Source organism: Ahaetulla prasina, chromosome 2 (assembly GCF_028640845.1).
Source record: "Ahaetulla prasina isolate Xishuangbanna chromosome 2, ASM2864084v1, whole genome shotgun sequence".
Taxonomy (NCBI): Eukaryota; Metazoa; Chordata; class Lepidosauria; order Squamata; family Colubridae; genus Ahaetulla; species Ahaetulla prasina.
In genome coordinates, this window is record NC_080540.1 from 96,075,645 (window position 1) to 96,095,046 (window position 19,402).

Genomic DNA, 19,402 nt, shown 5'->3' on the forward strand with positions numbered 1-19,402 from the left:
TCAAAGTCTACCTAATCTTCATAGCAAGCATTCCAGAATTCATGGTTCTTGTTACCATGCTCTGTATGATTATGTTAACTCTTTTAACCCCATAGTGAGTGATCCTGGCAACAGATGCAATAAATTTTAATTAGGAAAGAATTAGGAAATTCTCAATAGGTATTGTCACCCATGTCATAAACTTACTACTTTGCTTTAAGGAACCTGTCATTCCCTCACCCTGATATCTGCAACACTGCATTCCCGCTGCGTTTTAGAAAGAAAGAAGTCATCGCAAGCAGAAGAGAAGGTTAGACTACATCTGACTAGCTACAACCAGCATTTCCAAGTGGAATCATTCAATCACTAATAAGCAGAAAAAGAGGGTGCTTTGTAGGCAACTTCATCTTGAAAGCCACAGAAATTTCCATCTGTCATCCATCTTTCTTAACATGTATGCTATCTTCTAGGAGCACAAATCTGAGATATGAGGTAAAAACTGATCAGGCTTATCACACCCACTGATTATACAAACTTACTCCTCCTCCAATGAGCACAAATTATATTATAGAGCATGTTTACTAAAAGGAGGGTAATGAAGATCTCAGGGCTTGGTTGGTGTCAATATTTTCTGTTGAAGACAAAAGGCTAGCAATAGAAAGAAAGGATTGGTGAACTCTTCAATGCAACATTTGTGTAATCAGTACAGACTTCATTTTTTTCAACACTAGTATAAAAGTCAAGAAGAGTGGTTTGCGGAAGTGGAATTAATTTCTAAGGAGGGACAGTATGTATCTGGGTAACAGGCAGCTAACCAGATCAGGATGGCTTTAAACCAGAGTATCTATGGAAATTCTCAGTCATCCAGGTCATGATTGTCCCAAAGGTGCTTTCTTAAAGAGGCAACTGGACTTTTGTTGTTTTCTTTTGAAGACATTTTGCTTCTCATCCAAGAAATTTCTTCAGCTCTGACTGGATGGCAGGGAATGGAAAGATTTGTATTCCTTGCAGACAGCTGGTTATTTGCATTATCACTGAAGAGACCTGGAAGTTTACCTATGTTCTCAGTCACCTGAGTAGTGCAAATGGGTGTGGAGCCTTCTTGGAACTGCTGAAAGGACTGTGTTGTAGGCTGGAGACAGATGATGTTGTATCCCTCTCCCTCTGTTGAGGGAGGGCTGTTCAATTTTGATGTTACCTAATTGGATAATGGGCCATCTATGTCAAAATTGAAAAGCCCTCCCTCAATAGAGGGGGAGGGATACAACATACAAAAAATAAGAAAGTCCAGTTGCCTCTTGAAAAAGCATCTTTAAACTAGAATATAAGGAGGTAGGAATTGTAAAATCACTGGTGAGTGATGAATTAGCAAGTAATGGGTTGAAAAGAGCAACAAAGCAAAATGTGTTGAAAATTACTGGTTTGAAACAAAGAAAACACAAGCATAAAAGGAAAGAGGAGGGAGTTCAACCCATCATTTTAAATTTATCTTCATTGATACACAAATTAGGAATAATATACTAGATTAGCCGAATGCCATGAGGCATAAATGCAAGCATGATTTACTAGAGATTAAAAAAACGTAGTGGGATGATATTCAATGATGGAATATTGGCTCCACTTGTTTCAGAGGAACAGGCAATACAACAAAGGAGATGGCATATTCTATCAAGAATAAACTTACTAGTACAGAGTTTTACTAGATTCGTGGTTAGCCCAAGTGTTGAAAGGATCTGATAAGATAAAAGCCAAGCTCACAGAAGGGGTATCTCGCTAGGTATCTGCTACAGACCATTAACCCATTAAAGTAGCAGATGAATATTTATTAAAGCAGATAACTGAAGCCTGAAAAAGCTATGAAAAAAGATGAGATAAGATTAGTGAGAAAGGCAAAATCAGCGAGAATGTTTCTTCAAATATGTCAGGAAAAGAAAGAAAAACAAGACAATGGGATGATATTTAATCCAAAAGGAGAAATCTTAACAAGTGACCAAGAGAAAGCAGAGGAACTCAACTCCCACTTTGCCTTATCTTTATTTACATACAAAGGAAATGATGATTTAAGCAGCACAGACTGGGCAAAACTGAAACTGAGAGGAGTGCAGGTCAGCAAAGAAATGATAAAAGACCTAGCTAATCTGAATGCCTTCAAATTCCCAGGTCCCAAAGCTGCTAGAAGAACTAACAAGTTCTGCTACATTAGAAGTGCTGCATCAAAGGTGCATAACGTCCGTATTATTCTCTATTCTCTGTTGAGACCACCTCTGGAGTATTGTGTATGATTCTGGGTACCACATTTCCATAAGGATATGCACAGGTTACAGTAGGTCAAAAAAGATTAATCTGAGGACATGCTCTGAGGACAAATTGAAGGAATGTGGCATGTCCCATCTGGAGAAAGGAAGACTAAAGGGGAAATTTCTTTATCAATAGTTGAGGTGAACCATGCAATAGGAGAGATAGTCAAGAAATATTTTGCATTGTTATTTTGGGACAAGAAATAATGGATATAAGTTGCATTATTTATTTCATTTAGATATAAAGAAAACCTTCCTGATGGCATGAACTGTATGACAGTGAAAAAGTCTATCTACAGAAGTGACTCTCCATCTCTGGTAGTTTTAATGAAAATGAGTCACTACTTGAGCATAGTTCAATTGGTTTGCACAGCAGAGGAACGGAGTAGGTGATTCCAATGGTTCCTTCCAAGTCCATGGTTATATGAAGAAGATAAAATAATACTATTCTTGTTTTATAGGTTTATAAGGATTTCAAACAAATGGCTTGGATCTTAATTTTCATTCTAGAAACAGAACAAATGTAGCTTAACTAGAATAAAGGATTTAAATCCAAGCACACTCATAAATGCACATCAAAAATCTGCACCTGGAAATTCAAAATCTCTTGGGAATAATGTCTAACATAAAGAGAAGCATTCCATAAATAATTCCTTTATTAAGTGAACTTGGTATATATTAGTATATACTTGGTATACATAATGCAACCTATATGAATGGGCTGTAAAGTTGCAATTATTTATTAGGTAATTTCATTATTTATTTATTTATTATTAAGTAATTGGACAATTTCTAAAATTAAAGAAATAAAGATAAATATTATTTCTACTATTTTTGCCAATATTAGAAAAAAGCACTGTGTATGCACTTATAACATGCTCTTAGATGATCTCCAGCAGTAAGCCAACCAGGGTCACTTGTTTGAAATGAGCGGCTTCAGGAATGAATGAATGAATGAAAAACAGAAAAACAAACAAACAAACAAACAAATGGATTTAAAGTATTGGGGCTTTTTAGGTTCAGCATGAAGAAGCAGCTCTTTCCATGAACTACAAAATAAATGTCCTCAGCCTCCATTATTAAGGAACAGCAATAGTTTTATGTTCTCCTACTCTGCAATTTCTGGAACATGATTCCAAGAAATTGTATTTCCTAGAGACATGAAGCCTGACACCTCAGATGACCAAAGGAAACTGTTGCCCAACCTTGAGAAGTAGTTAAAAGTGCCAAACTCTTTCTCCTTCAGCCTGCGATGAGTGATTCATCTCATCTCCCTGGAGGTTTGTGTTGAATGTTTATGCGTCATATGCTTGCTAGAAGCCTGGAAAAATGCATATAACTAACCATCCTCTTAAAACAAGCTGCTCATGACAGGAATAGTGCAGAGCATTACTGCTGAGCTTGGACTGAAACATGCACATTTTCTCACTTTATTTACTGCAGCTGACTTTGATGTGCATACATTATGTCATAAACCATTAACTGAAGTGGGTGCATTCTTTTTCAATATCAGCCTATTTCTGAAATGGTCAGAAATATGCAGACTAGGTGTGCATTTAAATAGTGCCTGTAACTGAGCCCACACTTACAATCATAATTCATAGTGATCATTAACTAGCCACCACATGACTGCACCTGATTTTTTGATGTTTTGCAGCCATCATTAACCAAACACCACAGTTGTTAAAGGAGCCCATTTTCTTCAATGGGAACTTTTTCTCAGAGCCCAGAAGTAAATACTGAAAATTGTATTCATGTGACCATGGAACACTGCAAATGGCCATAAAAGTGAGCTGGTTGCCAACCACTCAAAATGTGATCATGTGACTGGTGTGTATGTGTGTGGCCATCAGAACCTCTGGCCTGGGTCATTAAGTACCTCTGGGGAGGCTTGTCATAATTGCAACCGGTCATTAAGTGACTGGTCATTAAGCGAGAATTACCTGCAGTCTCAAAGATACTTTTCTTTTTCAAAAAGTTCATGATACGTGTAGTAATAAGTAAAACTGCCCTTAAACCAATATTTCCCAGTCTATGCCTCCAACATGGTTGGAGAGGGGCTGCTTTAGTAGATCAATGATCTCAGAAATACACCATCACTGAAGGGACCTGTCCTTCAGTGATGGTGTATCACTGAAGGACCCATCACCTGACCCTTGGAACAAAGCTCCTGAGATCCAGACGTCCATTCCACTATTATTTAAAAGAGCCATGAAGACTTAGATCTTCATCCAAACCTTTGTAAAAGGAGACTGAGACCTCTCACTTCATCACACTTGCCATCATGTATCTTTTTAATAATTTGTTTGATTGCAGTGATCCGCCTGAAGCCACTGGGATTTGGATGGAATCAAAATCTAATAAATTATTATTACCGCTGTTATTGGATAAACAGAACCTGAAACATGCTGAAATGCTCTGAATGGGAAGATATTGTAGGAGACATGACACCAAACTCATTTTTAGAAGGCTGAAATAATGTCAGCTACTATTGCTTGAATGATGCAACGATATTTCCAAAAATGCCTCCAATTTGAAAAGGTGAGGAAGCGTTTGAAATCTACTTCAGGCAACCAAACATCTTGGGCCAGCACTACATGTTTGTGCATCTGGAGATACCTTCACAACTTTTAAGAAGATGGCAACCCACAAACAGCACTTCCCTATAATCTTCCCCACTTCCTATTCCTTACATAGTTTCAGAAGGCAGAAGTATATTTTCCAAATTTTCACCTCAAACTTTAAACGGAATCTTGAATTGTCATTGTTGCATCCTGCTTTGAGAGCTGTCTGTTTACCTCAGAAGGGCAGCTGAATAAATTTTAAGACAAGATGTGTATGAAAAAGGGATGACAGAACCGGAGCAAAAAGGGGGATCAGCCTAGAATTCCTCTGTAGTCAACCCCCCTTGAGTGCCTTCTCTAACTCTAACCAGAAGCTGGCCCTTAGTTGGGAAGATTCCAGCACATAGGCTCTTAGCAGTATATTAGTTTTTAATTGAATCTTCACATGTGGGTCTTTCTTACCTGACATAAACTAATAAAATACAAGGGAAGGCTAGATTGATGTTACTCAGACACATATATATTGTGATAAAGTGCACAATAGCTCTAAACTGGGGTCTGGGAAGAATGCTCATGAAGATACTGTAATCAAATGGTGAATGGAGCTCAGAGAAGCTGCTGTGAGAGCTTCTTCTATGATGTCAGTTCCCTCACGTACATTTTAAAGACCTCTACATAAATAGCAATAGCAATAACATTTAGATTTATAGATCGCTTCATAGCAGTTTACAGAGTAAACATATACCCCTTTCCCCCCCCCACACACACACAATCTGAGACCTCATTTTACCGACCTTGGAAAGATGGAAGGTGGCGTCAATCTTGAGTTGGTCAGGCTCGAACTCCTGGCAGTCAGCAGAGTCAGCATGCAATACTGCATTTTAAACACTATAAATGATTTTCTTTACACACCCAGTACCTCCACCTAGAAGTCTTCCAATTGCTTATAATCAGTCCAATAAATCAGCAGTCCCCTTTTTGGCACCAAGGACTAGTTTCATGGAAGACAATTTTTCCATGGATGGAGGATGGGGATGGTTTCAGTTTTGCTCACTCACCGCTCACCTCCAGCTTTGCAGCCCATTTCCTAACAAGCCACAGACAAGTACTGATATATGACCTGGGATTGGGGGAGCTCTTCAATCAGGGTGGATAAAAATCGATGATTTTTTTAAATTTAAATCTGTTTTATTTAAATCTGATTTTTTTAATCAAATTTATTTTAATAAAATACTTTTGGAGTAAAAATCTATCTAAAGATAGTTTTCTATTCATTAATAATTTAGTTTATTCAGCATGAAATGGAGCTTAGTTATGTAGCATGAGGCTGTATATTCTGCAATAAGTTACATTTTTGGTAAACTCATTCAATGAATCCAAGCTCTGCAAGCTGACATAACATGTAATGCATTGATGCATTCACACAATTTCACAGTAACCATGAGATAAATCATAAAACAAAGTTCAAGAATATTCCTTTATCCCATTGTTTTGTAAATCTATGTATACTACAAACTGTATGATTGTTTGAAGAGAAATGCATCTGTACCACCATGCTCTAAGTGTGAGGAGGAAGGGCAAGCAGTAAAAATGAAAGTGAAACCTTCTAAGCAGCTTATAAATATAATATTAAAAAGCACCTGTCATTTCAGATCCATCATGGCAACACCTGTTAGCGGGCGTCCACTCACCTGCTGCTTGCCATGTCCCTCATCTTGTTATGTCACTGCTGCATCACCAGCTGTCCCATTGAAGTGAATGGGACTGTCGGTGAGTCAACAGTGGATCAGAGGATGAGCCGCTGTGGGACAGAGATAACAGTTGCTCTTTAAAAATTATGATTTAAACCGAATTGATTTAAATCAAGCCTTTTTACCAGTGATTTAAATCACGATTTAAATCGACTTGATTTAAATCAAATCCACCCTGCCTGTAGTAGATCATTCCATGTACGAAACTTTTTCTTAAAATAATTAAAATGCTGTGGCTAATTCTGCATGAAGTCTGCAGTTCTTTGTGCCAGTCCTAGCTTTCTCCTTGGTGAATAATTGGAGAGGGAAAAGGCACTAGCCATCATCTCAGATTCCTTATGCTAGGTAGGGCTTACAAGAATTGAAATCTAACACAAGGATAACAAGATGGGGAGGAAAGTTCAAAGGCAAGACTATAAACTTGAGACTGCAAATCTGTTTGTGTAATTTTAAAAGGGCTTAAGGGAAAAATAGGCACATGATGAATCATTTTAATTATACTAAATTTAATTTAAATTGAATCAAATTTATTTCCCCTATTTACTTCCTTTGTTCTGCACCCATGCACTTTTTAAGAGTGCAGTTCATAATTGAAATTATAGAAAAATGCCGAGAAAAGGGTCTAAGAAAATAAAAAATTCAACAAACCTCTGAAGGTTTCTTCTCCTTTTGCCTTGACCAACCAGATTTTGTATTTGGAATTCTGGAGCATCTTGAAGTTGATGTTGTTTGGCCTTTGAAGAAAAATAAATTAAGTTAAAGATAAACCAAGCCTTAAATTAAGAACAGCTTAATTGCAAACCAAATGTTGTTTGCAGTACACAAATCTCAAACGCTTTCAGCTTTCAGCATGGAATAGCAACATATGCCAGCAATTTCAATTTGTCAAAATCTGACATTAAGTCTCCATATTACACATACCATTTTAAGCTTCTGAACAAAAGGGATAAATAAATCAAATCAATAAATGGATTGCACTGTTAGTATCCCTTGGCATTAAAATATCTGCAGATTATGCAAACTTAAGTTAACTCTGCATTTTTAAAAGTTCTATCATTATTGTCAGTGTGTCTTACCAGAAAACGTTATCCTCTTTCTCAACTCTGAATTTCCAAATAGATAGGAGATTAGGCAAATAACTTTAATTGCAGGGAATCAGGAAACAGTAGATACGAAATTCTGCATATGTCTATTTATATATATATAAATAGGTATGTCAATCTCAAGGTTAAAAATCCTTAGCTTCGTCCTGTTTTACCAACAGATTTCTGATACTTCTTCTCCAGCATTGAAGCTCTCTGTCATACATCTCTTGTTTACAAAACAGTTTTTTCAGGCATGAGGCTCAAGGGTCTTTACCTGACCAACTTCAACCCTTTCATATATTTTTAATCATTTCCCCATGTCAGCCCTTCCCTTCAGGGTCAGCTCTATTCATGTCCACAAAAGTGATTTCTTCTATGGCATGCTTGCTACTTTCATTCCTTTTCCCCAAAGAATTATAAACATTTACTATTATTATAAACAAACAACCTACTCGCTAATAAACAATTTGGTTTCAGAAAAAAATTATCCTGTAATTTACAACTTCTTCACTGCAAAAACATATGGACTACAAATCTTGATTAGGGCAAAGCAATAGATGCAATTTACATAGACTTCTGTAAAGCTTTTGAGTCAGTGGTACATGACAAACTTCTTCTAAAACTAAAATCCTACGGCATCTTCGGACCCCTCCATAATTGGATAACAGCGTTCCTGTCAAACAGACAATTGGAGTTTTCATATCAAATGATCTAAGTGCCAAAGGCCACTGCAACTATATCGCAAAAAAGGCTTTAAGAGTTGTAAATTTAATCTTGCATAGCTTCTTCTCCAGAAAGATTACACTACTAACCAGAGCATATAAAATGTTTGCTAGACCAATTTTTGAATACAGCTCGCCTGTCTGGAACCCACACCTCATTTCTGACATCAATACAATTGAGCGAGTCCAGAAATACTTTACAAGAAGAGTTCTCCACTCCTCTGATTACAACAAAATACCTTATGCCATCAGACTTGAAATCCTGGGTTTAGAAAATTTAGAACTCCGCCGCCTTCAACATGACCTGAGTTTAATTCATAGAATCATCCATTACAATGTCCTTCCTGTTGAAGACTACTTCAGCTTCAATCACAACAATACACGAGCACACAATAGATTTAAGCTTAATGTGAACCATTCCAATCTTGATTGCAAAAAATATGACTTCAGTAACAGAGTTGTTAATGCCTGGAATGCACTACCTGACTCTGTAGTCTCTTCCCAAAAACCCCAAAGCTTTAACCAAAGACTATCTACTACTGACCCCATTCCTAAGAGGTCTGTAAGGGGCGTGCCTAAGAGCACCAACGTGCCTACCGTTCCTATCCTAATGTTCCCTTTGATTGTATCCAATTTGTATAGTTATTTCATGCTTATGCTTATATATGTATTTATATATTGTATAGTTATTTCATGCTTATGCTTATATATACTGTTGTGACAAATAAATAAATAAATAAATAAATAAATAAATAAATAAATAAATAAATAAATAAAATAAAATAAAATAAAATAAACTATGGAGTGATCTCAAACCTCTTGACCTGTATGGCTTAAAATGGTTCATCTTTCTTTTCATTTTTTTCTTGGCTAGAGAACTATCAAATTTATAATCACCATCTTGATTAAAGAGAACAGAGCAAATTTACTCAGCAGTTCCCCAAATCCATTCTGGACTCAGGTATTTCTTTCTAAATAGGGCATTCAAGATGGACGCAGATAATTATTTGTTGCTTTATTGTCTTGCTGCTAGATCCCCCCCAAAAAAGCATAAAGTGTACCAGAGACCAGAAGGTTGATTTGCTTGTATGTTTGTATATGAGTGCTAGGACCTTGGGAGACAATAGTTATTTTAATGTTTATTTTCATTTTAGAAAGTAATTGAATACAAATCTAGAGACATGTAACCCATCACCAGGTAAAGGATGAAAAGCCCAATACTTGACTAAATTTTTAAATTCTTTTTACTCAAATTTTATTTTTTTACTTGGCTATCCTAGTGAAGTAGAAATGATTGTTGGGTACTTAACCAACAATCTTGGAATTCTCAACCCCTCACTATCTGGGGTCACACAACATGTTAAGCTAAAGTATTGTTAACTAGTTTATTGGTTCAGTGCAGAGGTGGATTTCAGCAGATTCTGACCAGTTCTGGAGAACTGGTAGTGGAAATTTTGAGTAGTTTGGAGAACCGTAGTAAAAATTCTGAGTGGCCCTGCCCCCATCTATTCTCTGCCTCCCGAGTTCCAGCTGATTGGGAAGAAATGGGGATTTTGCAGTGTCCTTCTCCTGGAGTAGGGTAGGAATAGAGATTTTACAGTATCCTTCCCCTGCCATGCCCACCAAGCCACACCCACAAACCGGTAGTAAAAAAATTTGAAACCCATCATTGGCTCAGTGTATTTGCAAACCTAATCAGAGCAGTTAGGTTATGGTTCAGTGTGCTTTGCAAAATCAGCAATTGTACTGGTTCACAAAATAAAGCGGTTAAATTAGCTGTAAATTAGAATGCATCTGTGAACTCAGACATTACTTCTAGTCTCCTTCAATTTGCTTTGCAATTTTGAACTTATGGTCATGTGTCTTTTTCAAGTAACTGGGTCCTGATAGAGACTGGGAGTAGGAAAATCTAGGTTAAATTAGCATTTTTATGCAGTTCATATTTCCCAGCCTTGGGTTTTGCACCTGTGAGTTTGAAATTGCTTGCCTCGGTTTGTCTCTTCCATGGAATGAATTAATATTAAGCAGAAAAATGTGGGTTAGGTAGATTTCCTCCATCAACCGCCCCTCTTCTGCACTCACAAATTGTAGCTAGTTGCCCAAGTTTTTCATGCAATGAACTATGAGAGAGAGAGGACTATGCTCTCAAAATCATTGTTTTTTAATACTGATATACAATTGAGTTCATACACCGTGCTAAGTCACAAGGTGTATATCTGGCTTTCAAGTAGGGTTCAAATATAGAGTGAACCCTGACAATTTGTTAATTGACTGGTAATTAAGAATCTTGCAGCCCACTTCTAGAAGTTGTATAATCTGATTATGGCTAAAATAAACTCTGATTGAATTATATGTTGTGGGTCTGAATGGTTTTCTTGTTCTGATGTGCTAGAATCACCAATCAGCAAGTTTTAAGCATGCTGCTCTTACCACCTCGGATTTTCTGTTCACTGGTTTTCTTATCCTTGCACTTTTAAAGAGAGATTGGTTATCAAATCTTCTGGGTTACCTTTCATATCTATATTTGGATTATAATTTAAAAATTATAATCAATTAACTACCATGACAATGTTTAGATAAGTGAAAAATGTGAAGACTGCAGTGAAGAAGTCTAGCAAGATCCCTTATACCCACCTCAAGTGTCTTTTTCCCTCTTCCATTTAGTTGTGTCTGATTCTCAGAGACTACCTGGACAGTTTTCTTGATGAGTGTAATTTAGTAGAAGTGCTGTGTATCCGCACAAATGGACTGTATAAGTTCCAGACTTCCATATTAATTGTTCATAAACATTATTCTCCCTTAATTTATTTTAAAGGAGCTACCTAATACTACGGTAGTAGTTTTTAAAACACAACTGGTAGGGGGCTTGCTGCATTTCAACAGAAGCTATAAGGATGTGTTTTTTTAGTGTTCCTTCATTTTGTTTCTAGAAATTTTCCTTTTTTTTACCAGGGCTAACGTATCTCTACCTTGTGTTTTCTTTTTTTTAAAAGTCGCTGTTCTTGCAACAGTGCAAATAAGGACCCCCACACCCATAATCCTCACAATGAAGATTTTGGAGAATGTGAACATTCTTTACTTTCAAAGCAAATTGTCACAAGGAATTAATTGCATGTGCTCCTTTTACTTTCAAATCCCAGTAGATAACATTTTATTCTAGTTGAGAAGGCTACCTCATGTATCAATCCCCTCCTGAATCTGAGGCTTACAAGTCACCTTATTGGTAGCATTTTTAATACACAACTTGACCCCTAAAGTTGTACCATATAAAAGTTGTACCACGAAGAACATGACGAGGTTACTTGTTTGGTTGTGTGTGCGTGACTTTAAGTCAGCATTGATTCCTGGTGACTGTCCTGAACGTCCCTGTAGCTTTCCTGGCATGATTTCAGAAGTGATTTGCCATTGCCTTCTTTCTGGGACTGAGAGAAAGGGACTGGCCCAAGATCACACAGTTGGCTTAAGGCGAGACAAGAACGCAGTCTCCTAGTTTCTAGTTGGGTGCCCAACTATCACAATGAACTACAAGACATGATGGTTTGTAAGTACAAACTGAATTTTAAACCAACGCATTTGCAAAATTTAGACCAAAGCAATTTTTATTCTAGGTGATATTTTATTTATGATGTACCTTTCTACTCTAATGAACAAAAAGAGGTTTTTTTACTAACAAATCATATATACATATTATTTTTAAAAATTTAGTCAATTTGCAAGTAGTGCCAAGATTGCAGAGTAACTCTGTCCTATAAACATCAAACATACTCTCTCCCCCCAGATACCTGTAAATCAAATATTAATCTTAATAGGGAAGGATTTCTTTCCTCACTGAATCATGTATATTGTTATAATACTTTAAAAAACCCTATCTTCAAATAAATATAGAAATAATACGGAAAGGTTAAAGTTTTTAATTCTTTATTTTAAATTTACACATTTCAAATTCTGATGTATGCTGCCTCTTTCTCTTTCTCTCTCCCTCTCCCTGTGTGTGTGAGACAAGGGGGGGGAGGGAGACAGAGAGAGGAGAAAGAGAGAAGGAGCTGGAGGGTGGGAGGGACGGATGGGGATAGGTGGGAATAAGAATTAACAGGTAGCAACTAGCATTCTCTGGGCAAATCTGACTCTTCGTCTTTCCTGAAATTTTGACTCTCAGCGACCTGAGGGAAAGTGGCAATAAGGCTTTCTACGTGTATATATGCACACACATTTATACAGTCACTCAGCCGAGTATTGTTTCCTCTGCCTGAAACAGCCGCAGAACCACCTGAGGACAAAGCAGGTACCCACTGGAAGGATTCCCCCCTCTTCCTGTTTAAGTAATGTCGCAATATCCCCGAAATACAGTGGTCCTAAAAATATACAGTTTTGCCTGCAGACGTTAAAAAAAAACACAACCTCTTTAAAATCAGTCAGTCTTTAAATAGCTCTGCCTCATCTTTGCTGGCTTTGCTTTTTATACAGTGGGTGGTATTTTAACTAGAGTAATCATAAACCTAACTACAACCTCCCTTTTCCAAGAACAGATAGCAGCTTCACAGTGTCATGTGGCTCTAAATGTCACACCTTGTACCTTGTTTAAAGGTAGGTAAGAGTTTATTGATAAGTTTACATCACATTTGCAAGCCAAAGTAATTCCATGCCTGGCACAAGTCCAAAACCAGTTCCTTTGGTCAACGGAGATAGCCTTGCACAATTCATTTTAACTACACTCTGGATTGCTTTAACTGCCCAAACTCAGACATTAGTTCTTAAGCACCAAGTGTTCTGGCCAAGGCTTAGGTTTTAACAGGAAGAAGCAGTAAAAGTAGGGTATCTTCATAACGTCACTTGGATATGATAAAGTAAGAAATGTAGAAGGACAGAAGAAATATACATTTTGACTAAACCTTTTGGTTTGGAGAATAATTTTGAAGCATGTTCTACTTTCAGTAGCCCCATCCTTGTAATTATTGTCCAGCTATCAGATAACTCAACTTGAAACCCACCTGTGTTTGCAGATAGGCTTACTTCTAGATCAAGATTTTGCTATTGGCCTATTTTAACCACATTATTCACAACAGGAAGACAAATATGGTAGTTATAAGACTTCCATTGACAGGTATGTAAATAGATATTTACTTCTTGTAATATATTTATAAGTAATCCCTGCATACAATTCATTGACCAGGGACTATCTGTAACATGTAGTTTCCCCAACTGTCTGCAAGTAATTATTCAAATTATTTCCCTGCTGAAGATGAATCATCATTTGGTTATCTTGTTGTAAGGCTTGAATAAAAAGTCTTACTGTCAGTGGTGTCTGAGTTATCACTGCTGATCGAGTATTTTCGCCGTTTCTCTTCCATCTGTAAGAAAAGAAATTGAAGAAATTGAACATTACATTTGCTGTCCAAGAAACTCATTATGGCACCAAATCACTGTTATCTCAGGAAATCCACACATCGCATTAACCCAGCAGAACAAGTGAATACTTAGCCTAATGACAGTAAATTACTAAAGGCTTTTTTTTAAAAAATAAAATTTTTAGATGTAACATTATTTTCTTTTCAAGTCTCTGCCTCTTGGATGCATGAGTGTGTCTTGCTTTTAATTATGCAACTTGTCTCATAAGTATAATTTTCAAACCACCCCTACAACTTACCCAAATCTAAGGATTCTCCACTAAGGAATTCACTTAGTAAGTCCATTCTTGCTCTCCCCAGCTCGCAGGAGCAATCTGCAGGCCTCCCAAAGCCTCTGCATGCCCTGTTTTTGCAAAAAATGGGTCCGTTTTTTTTCAAAAACGGGATGCAAGGGGCAGGGGTTCAGGAGGCCAAAAATGGCTATATTCGGTGTATAAGATGCACCAACATTTCCACCCTCTTTTGGGGGGGGGGAAGTGCGTCTTATACTCTGAAAAGTACAGCATATGGGAAAGAAAATATCAAAATTTCTGTAGAAACTAGCAAAAGCAGCTAAAATTATCTGTTTCTTCATTGCATGAAAAAGTTATCTGCATCTTCTTGGGGTCATAATTTGACTACACCTTAAGTATTAAGGGCTCATATAGTTCCTTGGCACGAGAAAAAGCCTTTGTTGACACACCTGCTTTACAAAAATTGAAGCGATGCAGGTGTATTTAGCATGCAATTACAACATTATCTCACAAAAGAAAACCACAAAGAATCTTAACACACTGGTCTGAAGTTCTCGAAAGCTGTCACCCAACAGATACTGTTAACTTTCTCTAAGGCTGAGGGAGGAAAGAACAAGCAAAGTATGGAAAATAGTGGTTTTTGTTTGTGGTTTAATCACTAGAGCTATTAGAAGAAAATTGCACTTGATGACAAGACCACAGGATGCCATTATCCTTTGGAGGAGATGACAATCTGCAAAGGAATTCCCATAAATACTAAATCATAAAACCTTAAGTACTGCTTTCATCTCCAACACATGTGCAATGTTTTAACATACCACTATGAATGATAATAACAGTGAACTAACATAAACATTTTTACTGACAATGCTGTGATAAAAAATTGCCCCGTCAAAACATGATTAAAATTACTTCTTGACAATATGGCTATATCAATACTTCTCTCCAGTAATTCAGAGGGAACAGATGTTATTAAACCAGCCTTGTACTTGACGGCTATTAGATTTCAGGGAGAGAAAAAGGTGCTGAAGATGGATTGAAGACAGTTTATAGAGCTGAAATTCCAACTGAATACAGTATTGATTTTTGCTGACTAGGTCAACGTAAAAACTCCAAAAGGACAAAGGTAAAAAAAAAAACCTATAATAGGGTAATTCCTGTTTCTTGAAGCTAAGAACAGAGAAATATTTTAGTCAAGTTCTCATGCTATCCTATATAATTCCCTTAGAATGCAGTGCCTGTGTTATATTTAATGGCATGCTATCTAGATCTAAAATCAGGGTAAATGAAATATACCTATAAAATTCTACTACCCTATTTTTCATCAACTTAAGCCAACTATTTTGCTACTTACTACTACTTCTGTCCTTTATTTTTTACACCTACGCCTATGGGCTTTTTCTTGAAAATAGAATTTATGTGGGGAAAATCCATTAGAAGCAAAAAGCTTCATCTAGGGAACTAAATGAGTTCCATGGGAACATACTACTCTCTAGAATCTGTGTGCCAGCACAAGCTTGCTAATCTGCGCAATAAATAAATAACTTCACAGAGATTATCAGGATTTTTTATGAAGCTGTATAATTTTTCCACTTGTAAAATGATGCTAAAAGTCTGGTGCTCATTTTCCTTTTACGTCAAGCTTCTCTCCTAGATAGGAGCTTGCAACATCTTACCTTGTAATTCTGTCTTCCCTAATCTGGTAGCTTTGAAGCTACAACTTCCAAAATTTTCAGACATGTTGGTGGGAATTTTGAGAATTGCATTTCTAACACAGAAGGCAGGCACCATTTGGAGGAAAATTGTGATAACATGTGGAATCAAAAAGGGCTTTGGAGTTAAACTATTTATTTATGTACAAACCAAAAGGCCAGATACAATTATAGCAGCCTTTCTCAACCTGATGCTCTTTACACCTATCAGAGTTTCAACCTCAGATGACCCACGCTGAACTGTAGCATCTCTGAGAAATGGCCAGGGTCTGCTTAATTGCATGCAATGTAAAAAATCAACACAGGTAGTCCTCGACTTACAACAAAATTGAGCCCAAAATTTCTGTTGTTATGTGAGACATTTGATGAGCGGATTTTGCCCCATTTTATGACATTTCCTGCCACAGTTGTTAAGTGAATCACTGCAATTCAGTGCTGGGTTGCCCCCGGGTCAGACCGGTAGTAAAACCGGGGGAGGCTCCGCCCACTGACCCGAACATCATCAAAAGTGATCTGCACATGTGCAGAAGAGCGCACGGGCACGATGTGAACTGGTAGAAAATGTAAGTAGAACCTACCCCTGCTGCAGTTGTTAAATTAGTGACACAGTTGTTAAATGAATGTGGCTTCCCTATTGATTTTGCTTGTCAAAAGGTTGCAAAAGGTGATCACATGACCTTGGGACACAGCAGCGGTCATAAGAATGAACCAGTTGCCAAGCATCTGAATTTTGATCACATGATCATAGGGGCTGCTACAAAAGTTGTAAGTCTGAAAAATGGTCATAAGTCATATTTTTTAGTGCTGTTGCAATTTTGAACGATCACTATGTTGTAAGTCGAAGACTACCTGTAATAAGAATTGTATTCTTTAAAAGAAATTTTTGAAATAGATTTGCAACCAAGTTTCCCTTTTAGGTGCATTATATATGAGAACTGTTGAGCAATTATCGGAATCTCTTTTATCATAAACCCATAATGTGGCAAATAATGGGGCAGAAACTGTAGTTCAATTATCCATTCATAGAAGAGGAGCCATACAAACGGGAGATGCCCCCATGCTGGCAGCATTTTCCCATGGGGACATTACCAGCACACAATATCACAAAGCCTGGCAGTTAACTACCGTAAATTGCTACAAAGTAGGCGGAGGACTGTACTCTTCCATTACTTATCTCTCAAAGAATCCAATAAAGGAAAAATATTTGTAGCTCAGGGTTGAAATGAGGGGTCCTTGATGTTCTCTGAGCTTGGTTGTTTTGTTGCACGTTTCATTACCCAAACTAGGTAACATCATCAGTTCTGCGGTCATCACTAGCACTGATGATGTTACCTAATTTGGGTAATGAAATATCTGCAAGAAAGCTGAGAGCACCAAGGACCCTTTCTCTCAAAGAAAGGAAGGGTGTATGTTTTTTCACAGTCTCCTGACAACCAATTGTATTGCTTCTTCTGGTTTCCTCTAAAAGAAATTCTGCCAGGCTTTGACAGTTACTTGTGGTTCTAGAGTCTTGAAATAACAACAATCTGCAGATTAGATTACTAGGTTTACCCATCCAGCAGGGTAAGTGGCATTCTCTACATTCTTTGCACTGTTTCTCTGTTAGCTGTGCCATTCTCCCATGCAGAGAACAGGCAGGCTTACAAATCTCTCCAGTTTCTGCAGATCTCTCTGTGAATTATATCACACTCCGAAGCCCCACTTCTTGAATTTCAGTATCAACCATCCAGAGGCTTCTGGAAGCCCATAAGTAAAGATGGTAACTATTTGTGCAATTGAATCTTCCTGAATCTGGCACCTTTCAGATATGTTAGGAGTATATTTGGCCCTGTTGACTGGGCAATTCTGGAACTTCCACATTATTTAAAAAAAAATCAAATTATTTGCATGCTGCCCAGTTAAACAAATCTAGGTAGCTTACTATGCTAAAATCACTTTAAACCCTTTCAACAATATGTTTCCCATTAAAATTAACTACTCTCAAAATCCTAAAGAAGACAACAGTTTTCACCAACTTCCTGAAAAATAAAAGGGTGCCATCCCCCTTAGGTAATAAGCTATTTTAAAATGACATGAATGCCACTGAGAATGTATTTTCCAAGTCTGCACCATTTAAACTAAGATGGAGGACCAGCAGCAAGCAGATTCCATCTGGATAAGGCAGCGCCAGAGATAGTAAGGATCTACCGTAAGCCATATAATCTTTTAAAAGCAAACTATCAGAATTTTGAATTAAGTCCATTATCCCACTGGCAGCCAGTGCAACTTTTGGAATAGAGAGGCTGAAGTAACTAGCACTGGTTAGCAAGTGAGTTCTGTGCCAGCTGATGCTTTCAAGTCATCGTCAAAGACAACCACACCTAGAACAAATTACAATAGTCTGAAAGCTATGCACAAATTACTGTCTTCAGTATCTTTAGGTCCAAGAACAAGTGCAACTGAGGGATTCGCTGCTGAAGCTACCAGAGAAGGCTCCTGGCTGCAACTCCTACTTGCAGTTCCAGCAGGAGGTCTGAGTCCAGGAGAACTTCCAAATTGCTCATCAGGACCTTTTGGAAGACTATAACCTCATAAAGAACAATATACAAAGTTATCATGGAACCAGACATTTCTTTATATCATGCTGTAATTTAGTCTTAGTTTATTTCACCCCAGTAGACCTTTCTAGCACTAGGACTTCCACCACATTTCCTATTTGATATAAGCTCTCAACGTATAATGAACTTCATCAACCTTTATCAGGTTCCAAACTGAGGGAGTTTTACATATATGTTTAAAAAGACAAGAGAGAAGCCCATCAGTGGACCGGGGGGGGGGGCACAAAATGGATGACTAAGGGCTTGATCTCTCCTGTCCTAATAACATTGCTCAGGAACCTGAACAAAAGGGATGTTGGATTTGCCTGAGACGTACCTTCTCGTTGGGTGGAGACAGCAGCCAGGAATGGGTTGTACTCGCATGTTCAGTTGAAGGACTGAGTCTGTCAAAGTTGTTCAAGTCCTGCCCCTGTTGCTAGGGCCTTCCAGCTTTTGGCGAAGATGAAGAAACAGACTCGATGTGTCAGAATGAAAAGGTGAGTTAAAGAAATGGAGACCAGACTGATGAATGGGTGGAGCTGGCTGCTGTCTCCACCCAACAAGAAGGTGCGCCTCAGGTAAGACCAACGCCCCTTCTCCATAGTGGTGGAGACAGCAGCCAGGAATGGGACTTACCAAAGCTGACTGCCCTTGAATCAGTCTGCCCCAGTCTGGTCAGAAATCTCCCCGTCTGCAAGACCCTGCGGCCAAATTCCATCTTGGCAGAGGTGAATCTATTTTATAGTGTTCGATAAATGGTGAAGGGGAAGTCCAAGTGGCTGCCCTAGAAATTTCTATCAGGGAAATCTGAGTGGCCCACGCTGCTGATGTGGCTGCGCTTCAGGTCGAATGTGCTGTCACGCGTGCAGGCTTCAGAAGGGAACGCAGCTCATAGGCCTTGGCGATAGTTTGTCAGATCCATCTGCCGATGGTTGAAGGCGTGACTCTGCAACCCAAAGACGCTGGCAGAAAGGAGACAAAAAGCTATTCTGTCCACTGCAACCCAACCCTCCGCCCTTCGGACGTCCAAGGTATGCTACTGGTATGTCCAAGGTATGCCACTTCCAAAGGGTGTGCA

The 19,402-nt window shown here is 38.0% G+C and overlaps 1 protein-coding gene across 2 annotated transcripts in view; it reads right to left on the reverse strand.

Annotated features, from left to right (window-relative positions):
• JADE2 (jade family PHD finger 2) overlaps nucleotides 1-19,402 on the reverse strand; it is a 231,913-nt gene that overhangs the window by 190,423 nt on the left and 22,088 nt on the right. For both annotated transcript variants that reach the window (XM_058173992.1, XM_058173991.1), the window contains exons 2-3: nucleotides 13,689-13,746; nucleotides 7,240-7,325 (exon numbers count right to left, since the gene is read on the reverse strand). In XM_058173992.1, coding sequence (XP_058029975.1) covers nucleotides 7,240-7,325; nucleotides 13,689-13,746 — 144 coding nt within the window. The remainder of the gene's footprint in view (nucleotides 1-7,239; nucleotides 7,326-13,688; nucleotides 13,747-19,402) is intronic.